This window comes from Lottia gigantea (assembly GCF_000327385.1).
Source record: "Lottia gigantea unplaced genomic scaffold LOTGIsca_25, whole genome shotgun sequence".
In the NCBI taxonomy this organism is placed as follows: Eukaryota; Metazoa; Mollusca; class Gastropoda; family Lottiidae; genus Lottia; species Lottia gigantea.
This window is the reverse complement of record NW_008708752.1, coordinates 1,624,573-1,638,890: the sequence shown is the minus strand read 5'-3', so window position 1 is coordinate 1,638,890 and position 14,318 is coordinate 1,624,573. Positions and strand designations below refer to the sequence as shown.

The 14,318-nt window shown below is 34.3% G+C and overlaps 1 protein-coding gene across 1 annotated transcript in view; it reads right to left on the bottom strand.

The window, feature by feature from the left end:
* LOTGIDRAFT_188698 (hypothetical protein) overlaps positions 1-11,864 on the bottom strand; it is a gene marked incomplete at its 3' end in the record, with an annotated part of 12,264 nt that extends 400 nt beyond the window's left edge. Inside the window, exons 1-9 of the mRNA XM_009055677.1 lie at positions 11,709-11,864; positions 7,860-7,949; positions 3,252-3,479; positions 3,018-3,088; positions 2,501-2,638; positions 1,950-2,177; positions 1,446-1,584; positions 826-920; positions 427-553 (exon numbers count right to left, since the gene is read on the bottom strand). Coding sequence (XP_009053925.1) covers positions 427-553; positions 826-920; positions 1,446-1,584; positions 1,950-2,177; positions 2,501-2,638; positions 3,018-3,088; positions 3,252-3,479; positions 7,860-7,949; positions 11,709-11,832 — 1,240 coding nt within the window. The remainder of the gene's footprint in view (positions 1-426; positions 554-825; positions 921-1,445; positions 1,585-1,949; positions 2,178-2,500; positions 2,639-3,017; positions 3,089-3,251; positions 3,480-7,859; positions 7,950-11,708) is intronic.
* Positions 11,865-14,318: the final 2,454 nt, after the last annotated feature.

The following is a 14,318-nucleotide window of genomic DNA, read 5'->3' as shown; positions in this document are numbered from 1 at the left end:
TGAAAAAATTTTTGAAACCGACCAGTCCATTACTGTAACTAAACACCATGTCTAACATGCAACATCAAAATCTAGGAACGATTTTCACTCTTTAAAATTCATCTTCACATTGTCAAACTATTACGAACTAATTCTTATACTTTGACTGCAATAGCCACCTTACTTGTTTCACGGAAGTTTGTAAATGCAACGATATGGTTGGATACGTTACCGAATACAGTCTATCAGAAAGTTTGTAAACAATGACCTAATGTTCGCAGTCTGTCTGTGATGGCTATAATTGGCTGTATTAGCTGGCTTACAATCCAATCAAATCACCGAATTCAGTGATACAAAAAATAGTCGCTATTGCAGTCAAGGTTAACGACGATGTTTGTAATAGCTTGACATTGTGAATATGCCAATATGCGTATGGAATGAAATTACCTTTGGCTTCCAATTCAGATGAAACTCGAAATATCTTTGCTAATTTTAAACCACCAAACATTATTGTGCAAGTCACAGCCGTCCAAACACCAATTGATAGTAACCCAGCCAGCTGGTAACCCAATAACTGAAAATTATAAAACCTTTATCTCTTAGCAATGAAAAGTTGACGTGGTTTTTCTCCTTATAGAGTAAGAATTGCTGCAACTTAGCAAAGTGAGAGCATCACAAAGATCTAGAATCCATATTCTCTAATGTAAATATTACTAGTGTGATGACAACATTTTCTTGTGGATGGAATAGAATTTTCATTTTGATATGCGATACGGGTAACCGGAATTGTTGGTAGACAAAAAAGTCGGACGACTGCAAATTCACAGAAAAATGAGATAAACTTACCAAACCAGATTCATTATCGAAATTAAAAATGATGCCCCTTTCTTTGTGCAAAAACGCTACAGCAATAACTCCCCAGGAACCACCACCGAAATGGACTGAAATGATTGCCTCTAAATTATTATGCGTGTTCAGAATGAATAAACTCATTAGATAATTTCAAAAAATTGGGAATAAGGCCAGATAAGTGAATATACAAAGCATCAAGAGAATTTAACTGCCCTATATTATGCTGAATTATTTACATCAGAGTCAGATGGAATAACAAGTTGTTTATTAATATACCATTGTGATGGTCATTGGTCACGTGAACATTTTACAACTTTTGGGTCAAGCAGGGATCAATGCATATCAATTCTATCTGCTGCTTTAGAAGTAATACATTTCTAGTTGGGAGTTCCCCTTTTCGGAAGATATGAGTTAAGATATGCCTTCAACACGTGTGTCCTCATCATGGCAGCTGAATAGGAAATATGGGTAAAAAGCTTACTCTGGTCTTAGACAACAATAAATCAAAGACATTCAACTCATATCTACTGGAGCTCAACTCATGCTGTCGCACATGTTCCGGTTAGAGAACCCTCACCAGGATACATGCGTATTTGATGTACTTCAAGACTCACCTGCTACAGCATCAAGAGGATCATCAATCCACAGTTTAGTTACAGACCAATTGATCAGTCTATATGAGATGGCAGCAAAGAATCCGACGATGCAAGACGCCCATGGATAATACACATTACAACCAGCACATATAGCAACCTAAAATAGAAATAGCAGCTAAAAACACCGCAATGAGGGATTGGTTGAACCAAGTGTATGGTTCCCAATCCATAAGTGGCCGCAACCCCAAGGAAAATATAAAATAAAAAAAAATGTTCAAAAGTAAGTATCTGAAAGGTTACGTAGTATTAAATACAGACTGAAAATTTTTAAATCTTCTATTAACAAGCATTGAATTGACATACAGAGGGGTCTGAGATGCAGGTGAGCAATGCGCATTCCCGGTGGAGTGGCCCCAAACAACTTAAGTCAACGGGCCTGCACTCATTTAGTTGAGCCACCATGATTAATTGCCGCTTGTGGCCAAGTAATTATGTCTTAAACAGAATAATAATTGTACCTACCATACCAGCTAAAGCTCCATTAAGTGTCGTCAATAAACTCCATTTAGAAGTACCAACAGCTCGGTTGATAACTAATGTAAAAAGAGCGGAGGTCGAACCGGATATAACTGTATTCACCACAGCTAAACTGATAGCTGAACCATCTCCAGTTTTCGATATGGACAGTTGTGAGCCACCATTAAATGCCAAAAATCCAAACAATAAGATAAAGCCACCAAGAGCAGCAAGCTGAAGGAAAGGTTCATCATCTAAGGTTACAGATAGTGTCACGTATATGAATCATTTTAACACAGTTTTCCCTCTGTCAATAATGCAGGTCGGAGGAGCTAGTAAAGCGTCTATAGTGGTTTGAATTGGACTGTTAACCAAACTGCGCACATTAAATATCCCTCAACAATTGGAAATCTATGTAGAAAATAAGTAGATTGATGTCGCTGTCAAGGCAAATAGGACGTTAATATCAATTTCAAACCTTTTAACCTTCAAATGATATAATGAAAAGTTTTCACGTGTCCCTATATTTATGTAATGTATCTGAAAGTCGAACTTACTGGAACAGAGTGGCCTCTTATAGGAGCAACAGTTTTACTGCTTTTATGAAATCTACCCTTCCTTGGTCCAAGAAAAAATGCAGCAACGAAAGCCGCTATACCACCAAGAACATGAACAACACCACTTCCAGCAAAATCCTAAAATACAACTCGCTAAAGGGATTGTAAAGAGGTTTTCTAATCTTTCTGTATGTGTATCGGGGACACTGCTATCATCAATATGCACTATGACATTGGTCAGTCAGACGTCTGTGTACATATAATTTTTTCTTAGAAAACTTCTTTACAATGCCTTTTATTCGTGAATGTGGCAACATTTAACAGCTTTTAAGCTTTTGTATATTATGAATTGCAGAGCTTATAGTTGGCTTCTTTAAAATCTAAATAAAATTGTGCAAATTGAAGCTTAGTTTCCACTATACACAAAACTTTTTGTAAGTTATTGAACTTTAAGTACTTTACCCACGTTACTATTTACGCCATGAGTAATATTAAAATACTATTGAGGAATACTTACCAGGTAACCTAAAGTAAGTAACCAACCCTCACCATACCAAACCCAATGGGTAACCACTGGATAAATAAATCCTATAAATAGACCCAAATACACTGCCTCAAAAGCAACTGAAGCTACGTATCGAAATGTTCGGTTGTCTAGTATTCAAGATTTTGCAATGGATACCAAAGTTGACTGCTGCAGGTTACTCTCGGTCAATATAAAAAAATACTAATTAAAAAAAAAATAACCAACCTGTGATAAGAACACTGTAAATGATATAGGCTATGAATTCACATCTTTCCGCTACGGCCCCAGACACAATCGTAGCCGCGGTTGCAGCAAACACATACTGGAAGAAGAACAGGGCAAAGTCCTCTTGAGGCATATCGGCTGATGCCCAGTACGAGTAACCAATAAACCAATGACCTTTACCGAAAGCGAATGCATAACCAACTAACCAATATGATATACCAGCAAAAACTGAAATAAGGGATAAATATTCTGGTGAGATTAGAGTGAGCAAATTCACGATCAATTAAACATTATACTGATCATGAGATGAAAAAAACCTATTCAATTTTCGTGATAAATTCAGAAAAATGCGTCTTATAAAGGATTACTACCTCTTAGAATGGACATAAAATTCATCAACTTGATCAACAAGTGTATATTATTTTCATAAGGTGTATCTATCAGATGCCATGACAACCACTTTTTGGATAATCCATCGAGAACTTGACAGAAAGTTCTAAACACGTATATTTAATATAACCATACAATTTTTTCGAGCATTCTAACACTTTCGTCCATCTTTGGCAATTTTCATGTGGGATTTTTCCAGTGATGGTGAAATTGAAGGGGACATAATTCATTCGAGTAATCTTACTCGCTTTGCCGAAACATTGATTCGCATGCCATTTCAAATATGAATGATCTTTTGTAAAGATTATAGGAGATAGAAGATGGGGCTTAACCATTTCTCTAATATCAATTTCAAGTCAAACGGATAAAGATAGCTTGAAAGGCAAAGTAACATACGCCCACTGCCAGCTGTCAGAAATGATAACATATTTAGTGACTTAATAATGAATTTTCAAATGAATTCTAAAATCATCAAAAACCTGAAACAATTCATAAAATTATTATCAAATTCAAACATGAACAATGTCTCATCGCTATACAGACAAGGACAATAACTCTTAATTGTTCATCCGATTATCACGAATTTCTAACTTGACCGAAAACTTATCAATATATACATGTATATCTAGTTTCATCAAGATTGGGTAAAAACTGTAGTCTCTATGTTCCTGCAAGCCGAATTCGCCGCGTTTTTACTAAGTCAAGGGCAATAACTCTGAAACCATTCGTCCGATTATTACCAATTTCGAAATTGACTGAGATCTCATCAATACATATATGCATACCAAGTTTCACGAAGATCAGATAAAAAAAAACTATAGCATCTATCGCGCCTACAAGAAATGTGAAGACGGACGGAGACGGCAATATACGTCCACATTTCTATATAAAAACATGAATGATCAAAATGTAGTTTTAGGTGCTATAATAGACATATCGGATTAAGCATTATAATCTTTCAGGGTTAGATTTATGCATGTGTTTTTTGCTCTTATTATTACCATAATAAACTGAATGGGACAGCGATAGCTGTTGAAATTGTTACAATCATAACCATAAAATTGGTTTCAATCTGACACAATGACTCCATTTTCTCGGTTCGCAGATTCATTATCCTTGGGAAAAATCACGTTTGTTTTGTCAGAATACAAGGCCCATTTAAAAAGGCCATCCTCAAAGTATACAAAGCATGGGCTGGGCTCAAAGGCAGAACTGATTATGTTCAAAATCGCCCACTTTGCACTTGACACGTGATAAGGGTCAGGGCTTTCATGAATGTACTTAATAAGCCTTCTGATATGACCAAGTTGTCCTTGAACTATATATTTTTTGTTATATAAACACAAAGTATGTCAACACCCCCGTAAATGGTGAAGCATGACCTAGACGGAAAGCTGCTATAAGAGTCCACTAACTTTAAAGGGATTCTTTCAATTAAGCGTTTTATGACGTCATTGTCGCAAAAGCTGCTATTGATATACAAGGACCTTGTAGATTTCAGATTGAAAATTGGGATGGTGGAAATTGATGCTATCAATGTCAATAATTTAATTTAGATACCCAGTTTACAATCCCTTATATAGTTATAGGGTAGTTATAATAATCTATAATAATTGCACCAACCGGAAGTAAAAAAAGGACGAGAAAATAAAAATTAGCAATATCATGGATTTTTCGGTCATGTCAATATCATAGAATCATCTCTTTTCTTAAAATGAAACGAAACATATTATTTTTTTGTTATCAAACAAAACCTCAAAAATAAATCCTCATTTCTTCAGGTTCAATAATTCCCTTCTATTTTATAAAACATAATCTACATCATTGATACATGTAAATCCCATTTTTGCGCCATATTTTACTTCCGGTTGGGTGTTTATTGCGGTTGGGATATGATAATAACCCTTATACATGAGATGTGGCCAATGTCTAGAACAGACTCTGGAAATCCCTATGTTATTATTCATGTAACATGGTGCAGAAGAGTAAGACGTAAAACTCCATTTATTTCATTTCATTTAATCATTCATGTAAAGTATTGGCCTGTCTTTCCTTAAAGGTATACTACCTCTTAGGACGACCAAAAAATCGAAATTTTTAAACTACGTCATAAGGAGTCACGCTTAGAAACTTTGAATTTTATATCTATTCTAAGAGATAGTATTCCTTTGATTTAATTTAACTTCAGAAAACGAACAGGAAATTTTGAAAAAGTATCGTCCTGGGTTGAATATGCATGACGTTTGTTACTGAACTGTTAAGGATGTCAAAATCATTTTTAATGATAACACATATTTCATGGTCGAAGTAATAGGCTTTGAACTTTATTCATTTAATAATAAAACTATTTGTCTGTCTATGATTGCTCATCTAGATTGTATTCAAACAATCAAAGTATAGTGTACTGAGTCCAGTGTTCTGCTCTATTTAATTATGTTTTTTTTTAAGGAGTGAAGCCTGTGTTTGAACTTTCTGACAACTGAGTACTGTATATACGGTTTTGTGTAGCTAAAAGCAATTCATTACATCAGAGGGTTTTCAACCTTTTTCTATCTATCCCCACCCCTTTTCCCCTATAAATCATTACAATTCCCCCTTTCCCCTATAAATCATTACTACCCCCCCTTTAAATCATTACTATTCCCCCCTTTCCCCTATAAATCATTACTATTACATCCTTCCTCCTATAAATCATTACTATTCCCCCCTTCCCCCTATAAATCATTACTACGCACCCCCCCCCCCCCCCTCCATAAAGCATTACTATTCCTTCCTTCCCCCTATAAATCATTACTATTACCCATCTTCCCCCTAAAAATCCTAACTATTTCGTGATCGGCTCTTAGGTTTTCCTTGCAATCTTTTACATATCAGAGAATATAGGCTGACTGGAGAGAACGACTAACATTATGATTGTCCAAAAATTTTATTCCACAAATTTTTTTTAGACTACAAAGCGCCTCATTAACCTTTACTGTACAAATAAGCGAGATATCTAGCGGATATATTAATCTTTTAGGCAAAATTTGTGACCGTGTGAAATTTGGAGCGCAGAAAATATTTATTTGTTATTGGGATATATCAGTAGGATTCCACTGACCTAAATATGATCTATACACATGAATAATCAGTATAAAATGTAACTGGTGAATTAAATCTCATAGGACAATGGCTATTTTAATAAATGCTCTTCAAGAGAGTGATTTTAATTATTTATACTGAAGGGATTGTAAAGAAGAGGTTTTCTAAAAAAAAAATATGTGCATCGGGAACACTGATAGCATCAATTTGCACCATTCCGATTTTCAATCAGACGTCTGTAGTTTTTGCAATTCTGCTAAAACTTAAGTGTTTTATGTAGTAACTTATCGCGAAATTTGCTTTATTACATAGGGCTCTTCGCCTTACAACCGCAGGAACAACCTCTTTACAACCCCATTTAAAGCAGGTGTTTTCAACCTTTTTCTCTCTGTTTACATCTTGATCCTTGATCGATTGCAATACCCCATTATCCTATAATTACTCACTATTTCAAACTTTTCATGTCGGAGAATATATCCTGACTGAATAGGGCAATTTATGTATAACTGTCCCAAGATTCGATGGGACAGCTGCATTAGTCTGCTCCCAATTGATTTCCAACTGTACAGGGATCTTTAAACTGACATGTGCGTCATTTTTTGACCAATCATACTATAGTCTCGGAATCAGGATTTATTTTAGCTAAGCCTATCAGTAATAGTGTTCACAGATCACCGTTGATATTTGGGCCTTCAAATCCATGTGTGTCCAGGGTTATCCGCGCTTGCAAGTTAAAAAAACGAGGAGTCTTTTCTTGAGATACTGCCATATATCTATAGCAATGGGAAAAGAAATTCATAATTTCAGATATTTTTTGAAGAATTTTATTCGATTTTCGTATATTTTTAGTATTTCTGAAGACTATTTACATATATTCAAGACTCAAATCAACACCCAAAAATCGCGAACCTATCCCTTTAACTTGCTCAGCCTGTAGCATACGGCCCCAACCAACGACTAGGCGCCTTTTCCATGTCAGCCCCTCCGATTTGCTTCACTGATAAGGGGAAAGCGGGTTGAAAAATAAGAAAGTATTATCTCGAGATAATAATACAAGAAGTGTGAGTAATTTTATACCCAAATGGTATACCCAAATACCTGTATAAATATTTATAAAAAATATAGAAGTTGACTCACATTGATCCATTAAATTTTTAATCAAAATGTTGGTCGAATTTTTACTTCTCACTGCACCAGCCTCAAGGAATGCAAAGCCACATTGCATCACTGAAATTTAAAAAGAAAAAAAGAGATATATTTATCATATTTGCATCCTAATTCTAAAGTTGACAAATGCAGAAAGCACATGAAAAGGTTTTGTCCTGTGTCATATTAAATTTTAGTCATTTTTACCCATAGAATTTTTTTCAAAAATATTTTTTATAGATAACTTTATTTTCATAGTGTTTCATGTTATGTTTTTTAAGGTTTTCCGAATTCCAGACCCAAAATCAAACACCGAAAAAGGCGAAGTTGTCCCTTTAATGTGAGCATTTCATTTTATTGTCATATACCCACTTTATGACGTACTTGAATAAGAGGTTTAGCCAAGGAGCCTGTGATAGATAGGATCCTGAATTTAAGATGTTAAAATATAAGCCTGGTTGTTTCTTGTTTTCTTCCTTGAAGTGAAATAAAAGATAAAAAGAGGAACATAAACATCATCATCAACACAGCGTAACAAACATGAAAATCCTTTAGTTAAAGTTAAGTGACCTGACTCATTTTTCATTTTTATAGACATAAGTCAAGATAGGATACAACGACAAATCGTTCAATGGATAACATTTTTAGTACAGTAGTCAAAAGACCCCAAGTAGCTTACATGTTATAGTAAGGACACACGATAAAGGTGTGATGCCCGGCCTGCCATGAACACTCTCACGACCACGGGAATGAATGGCAGCCATAGTTTGCTGGAACTATATCCATATTGTTACAAGATCATATGTTAAGACATCAGAGGCTGGTCGTTCGAGACTGCTAGTGTGTGTAAAGACAAAGAAAACAAAACACTCGTACGATGTGTACATGTACATGTAATTAGAATTAAAATAAAATGTATAGTTGGCTAACCGATAGTCACAATATAATGCAGTTATTGTCAGTATGATCCCTAAAGGTTTTTAAAGGGTCATTTTGCTTTTCGTAGTTCGACAGATTTTTTTCTCAGATTTATGAAAACTATATTTAAAAATCTAGACAAATTAGTCGCTGGATTTATCTGAAAGCTTTAATTTATAAAACCTTCCGTTAATAATTTAACGTCAAAACTGTTTAAAAAGGTTTACGTAAACGTTTTAAGAATTTCAGGCATTTTTGGTAGCTGTTAGAAAACTAATATTTAGATTTTAACAAAACAAAAACGCCTTATTTTAAAGAAATATGTCTCCTACGTTTTCGAAAGGTTTCAACTAAAAATATCGAGTCTTTATGAGGCATCACACCAAAACTTGTTTAAGCTGTTTAATTAACAATTAGTACTTCCTGTTTCTAATTAACAATTAACCATAAATAAAGTAAATCAGTGTTAGGAGATACATACATGTTAATAACATATTTTCATATTACTATAACCTTGACAATCACACCTATATACCTGATATAAAGAGGACAACATGACATAACGCACGAAGATTGCCGAATGATGTCACAAATACCGTTCCAATTCAATGGAAGTCACGAAGAAAATAATTACAAAAAAGGTACAAAAGCTAATGGGTTTTATGATAGGAGATATTATATAAATCAAACTTCGTCATATACCAAAACATGTTTTTCGTCAAAATTTCTCGTTTAAAAGAAACTCGTCCCGAACTATCGTCGTATAAGAGTTTAAAAGAAAACTAAAGGATGTAAATTCATTTAAAAGCGGACGATCTGCTTGCAATCATGAAACCAGTTACCTTTCTACCAGACCCCCACCCCTGCTTGCAACGTTTTAACATCGTTGACCCCCTGTTCCATCACAATTATATGCTCGACAATATTTTGTCACTGATATCTCCTGAAGTGGGGACACAATAATTTGACTTTCACGCTGCCTTTTTGTTAAAAAATATAACGTATATTATATAGATCTCTTATTAAATCATCCTTGAAGCTCACAGATTTTCTCACAAAGAGGTTTGATAATGTATTTTCGTAATAAAAAATAGGTCGACCTCTTTGTGTGTTTGTGGTAATGGAAGAGTTATTTCGATTTTTTGACTAATTATATCTAAGTCTCAGAAACAGGCATTTTTTTTTTAGCTAAGTGATAGTGTTCAAAGCCCACCGTCTGTATTTGAGCCTTCAAATTCATGTGTGTCCAAAAATATTCTTGTTTGAAAGGTAAAAGACGAATCGTCTCTTCTTGAGACACTGCCATAGAAAATACATCTATAGAATTAGAAAACGAAATTCCTTGTTTGAGATCTTTTGGAAAGAATTTTGTACATTTCTAGTACTCCTGAAGACTATTTATGGGACCGACATATATTCAGTACTCAAAACATCAACCCCATTAAATGGCACATCTGTCCCTTTAAAAGAAAATTTAACATAAGAAAATTAACAAAGCAATAAGTAATTTGTTCATGTATATCCTTGTACGAAAATATGCTTTTATACTAGAAAATATAATAAAAAAAAAAGAAAATGACCTTGACTTAGGTTATAAAATTAAAAAAAAAATCAATGAATGCATCACCCTAATCTAACCCATGGCAATACAAGATTATGAAGTCCTATCACAAAAATCCTTTTGCTTTCCCACAACAGCAACTATCAGACATGAATAGCAAACGAAGTCTTAAAATCTTTAGCGAGTTCACAAGCCAACTTCGAATCAACGAACAAGGTTGAGCAGATTTGTGCCGAGGGCAAAATACACGAATCTCTAACCGGAGCCGCCTCTGTTTCAGCCTCTCCACGACAGGGCAGATCGGTTGTACAAATCCCAGTTATTACCTCGACCTATTGTTGAATCAAAGCCCAGCTTTCTAAATGGAAAAATGAACAAAATGATCTACAAACTGATGTTGTGATACTTAGCAAAAGAATATATGGATCAACATCTTTATATGTTTAATCGATCATAGAATCAGGTGCAGAAACTCTGACGTTATAAGGGACACACCACTAAGATCTTTTTCTTGTCATATGTAAATAAATAGAAAAAAACACTTTTTGTTTGCGTCCAAAAAAACCTGCGTTGAAGAGGACAGGAATTTGATTGGCTGGTGGTGTCATACAACGAACAAATGTTTGGCCGTCTATAGACCCTCACTGAAGTGGCTATTATATAAATAAAAAAGCTAATAAAAACGGAATCAAAGTTCGGTCTAAGTTTAATTGTTGTTGTTTATGAAGCTAGCACTCAATCCCGCCAAAAGAAAAAAAGATACTTTACGTCACAAATCCACTGAAATTCTACAGTAAAGTATAATTTTGAACATGGAACTACAGAAATAAGACATTAATTCAAACTTATCATCATTCGAAAAGGTCATGGAATTTTTGTTTCAATTATATAAAAATACATTGCCGTAGCCTTAATACCACGTTACTGTATGTATATAAAGTTCAAAGAATTGCAGTTCATGTAGTCAAAATTGGACTTGAATATTAGGAAATTTTCTTTTTTCTTTCTTACAAGTCAAAATGACCATATTTTCTATCCAATATTTCCTATGATTAGCTAAAAGTAGAATTTATCACTGTGAATCAAATCAAATCAAATCAAATTATATATTTTTCGGTATAATTTCCAACCAAATTTAGAAATAATGGCGATCTGTATTCCCTTAATGAACTAACGCCATTTGCAAGATCAATTTGAAGTCTATAACCAGAGCAGTTTGAATTGCGCATAACATTTTAACCGAAATTTAGCTAAACCCGAAATTTATTTGACTTATTGCTAATCAAAATTTCAATCTAAATTTTTAATTAAGCCTACGTCTTTTTCCTGCATGTTGAGACGGTTATAAAAATGGTACTTACGCAAAACGATCATTCCGTTTGTTAACAAAAAGAATTGATCCAAATTTGATTGTAAGGCATTAAAATCCATTTCCATTTGAGTCATGGTATTATTCATGTCTTTGGTGCCGTTACTTCCATCCATTTTGGGAGTTTATGATAACTTTACAACTCTTCACGATTGACAATAAAGGATTAATACAATTTCACTAGTGTGTAAATTGATAGGTCTGAATTCTTCATGATATGCTTTAATGAACACTTCATGTATTTATATAAATTGAACTAGCCATGAGTGACGACAGTGAGTTCAAATTCAACCTAAGTTATTGCCCTTGACCTAACAAAAAAAAAACATAATTGACTGTTTGACGTAATAAGAGTTTTTTTTTTGGTGTGGTAATAAGTTAAATGTGGCTTGTGAACGCGATAGAGAGTGACTATTGTTAGGGTTTGGGTTTGACAACGCTTTCTTTCATATTATATGTATTTATATAGAAGGCGCTCGATTGGTGAGTTCTGCACATTTGGGATTCATAAAATCAACCAGACGTTAAATACAAGTTGGATCAGGGTTCCACGTGTGCCTTAAATATAGTAGGAGTATAGACAGAATTAAAAATGGCTGAGAAAGTATTACAGATGAGTACTTTTTTTTTTTACACATATTCAATGAACGGATTTTCAGCTATTGTCCTTAACTTCAGTCTGCAGAATTACATTGTATTGGCGAGAGAGACTATAGCTTTGATCAGATTTTGTCAAAACTTGGTACGCGTTGTAAAGATGTAGTAAAGATATCGGCTTAGTTAAGATTTTGAGTTATTGCCCTTTTCTTGAGATAGGTGATTGAGGCTACAAATAATGCTATTTGGTGATCACTTGTTTCTGTATATTTCCATAAACTTTATGCAGATTAATCAGAGGAAAATGACCATCACAATATTACTGGATGATCAAACGTGGATTTCTTAAAATGATTGAGCTTCTTGATTTTGGATATTATAAATCAACCATTCTCAATCTCCATGCATAATGGTTGTATATGGTTTTGCTTGTTCAAAGATATGGTCTCCATGAAACGGGAATATAAGTCAATCAGTAATAGTGTTCATAGCTCACCGCCGAAATTTGAGCCCTCAAATCCATCTGTGTCCAGAATTACCCGTGCCCCATATAAAAAAGTCATCTGTAGAAAAAGGAAAAGAAATTCCTTGTTAGGGATATTTTTTGAAGAAATTGTGTGATTTTTGTACATTTCTGGTACTTCTGAAGACTATTTACAAATATTCAAGACTCTAATCACCCCTTCCCACAAAAAACGCATCTGTCCCTTAAAATGATAGAAAAGACAGTGTTCGACTCTACAAAAAACTTCAACTGGGGTATAATTGGTGAACCAATAGCATTAAATATATATAAGTGACAGGTTTATCTCCTAAAGGCTTTAAATAAGTGATGTTCAACCTGATTTGTACGTAACCTCAAATCGAATCAGCATGAATATGATGTCCAAAAATATGATTGGATTACCAGGGACGTTCTCGCATAGTTTGATAGTAATAATTCTCTGAGTACTCCTAAACAATGTTAATTAAGGCTGAGTATAATGTAGTCATCATATGAGATGTTGTATATATTGTACTTGGAAAGTTTTTATTATTCACAGCATGTGACTGGCTGTGACACATCAAATGTCCCGAAAGAAAAGTGCAAATGTCCCCACCTTGGAACATGTCCTTGTGGTTGAAAACCTACGCTCTAAATATATGGGCTATCATTTGACAAATCACCGTTAAATACCGGAAGAGTCTCGCTCAAGAAGAGACAACTAAATTTACCATTCATTACCGAGTCAGATTCAGCTTTACTGAAACTGTCGAAGATTGCCGAATGATTGTATACCTTGTTAATCTCTAGAATCAATAAAGTTTACATACTACGGTACTTTATATTCCGCATGGAAACTAACTAAACTAAAACTTCACAAAATCACAAAATGCAGAAAAATTTAAACTTTTAAAGGGGATATGTTCCAGCTTTTAACTAACAAGAATTGTGTTAAAAGTTATTTAAACCTCATAAAAGTTGAAGCCATTTTTAGGGGCTGATTTGGGTCTTAAAGGTATGTAGATTAGCTTCTAATGTACGCCTTCCTTCATAAAGACCTAAAACAAGAAATTTCATTTATTTTTTATTTCGTTCACACGCTTATCTTCTCTCTGAGTATTGGGGTATCTGCAAGTTTTGTTAATCTTTCGTCGCAGCTGTGCAGGTTGATTGAGTCTATTCTTCTATACACGTGACTTCAATAACTGATCTTCAAAGTCGAAACTTGGAAAAAGACGAATCGCTTTTTTAATATTCGAATATTCTGTATACAGGACAGAAAAAGCCAAAATTGTCATGGTAAACCGATTAGCTTATCTGAAAACGATTGACCCCCCTAAAATGGCGAATTTGTTAAAGGGATAGACCGCTCTATTTTCAACATGAGGAATTGCGCTAATTTTGCGTGAATCTATATATAAACGCTTTATATAGTTTCTATAAATTTACCTGGCCACCTACGAATCGTTTAGAACATCAAATTGTGATTGATACGAGGTCGGCGTTTTCTAGTAAATGGAA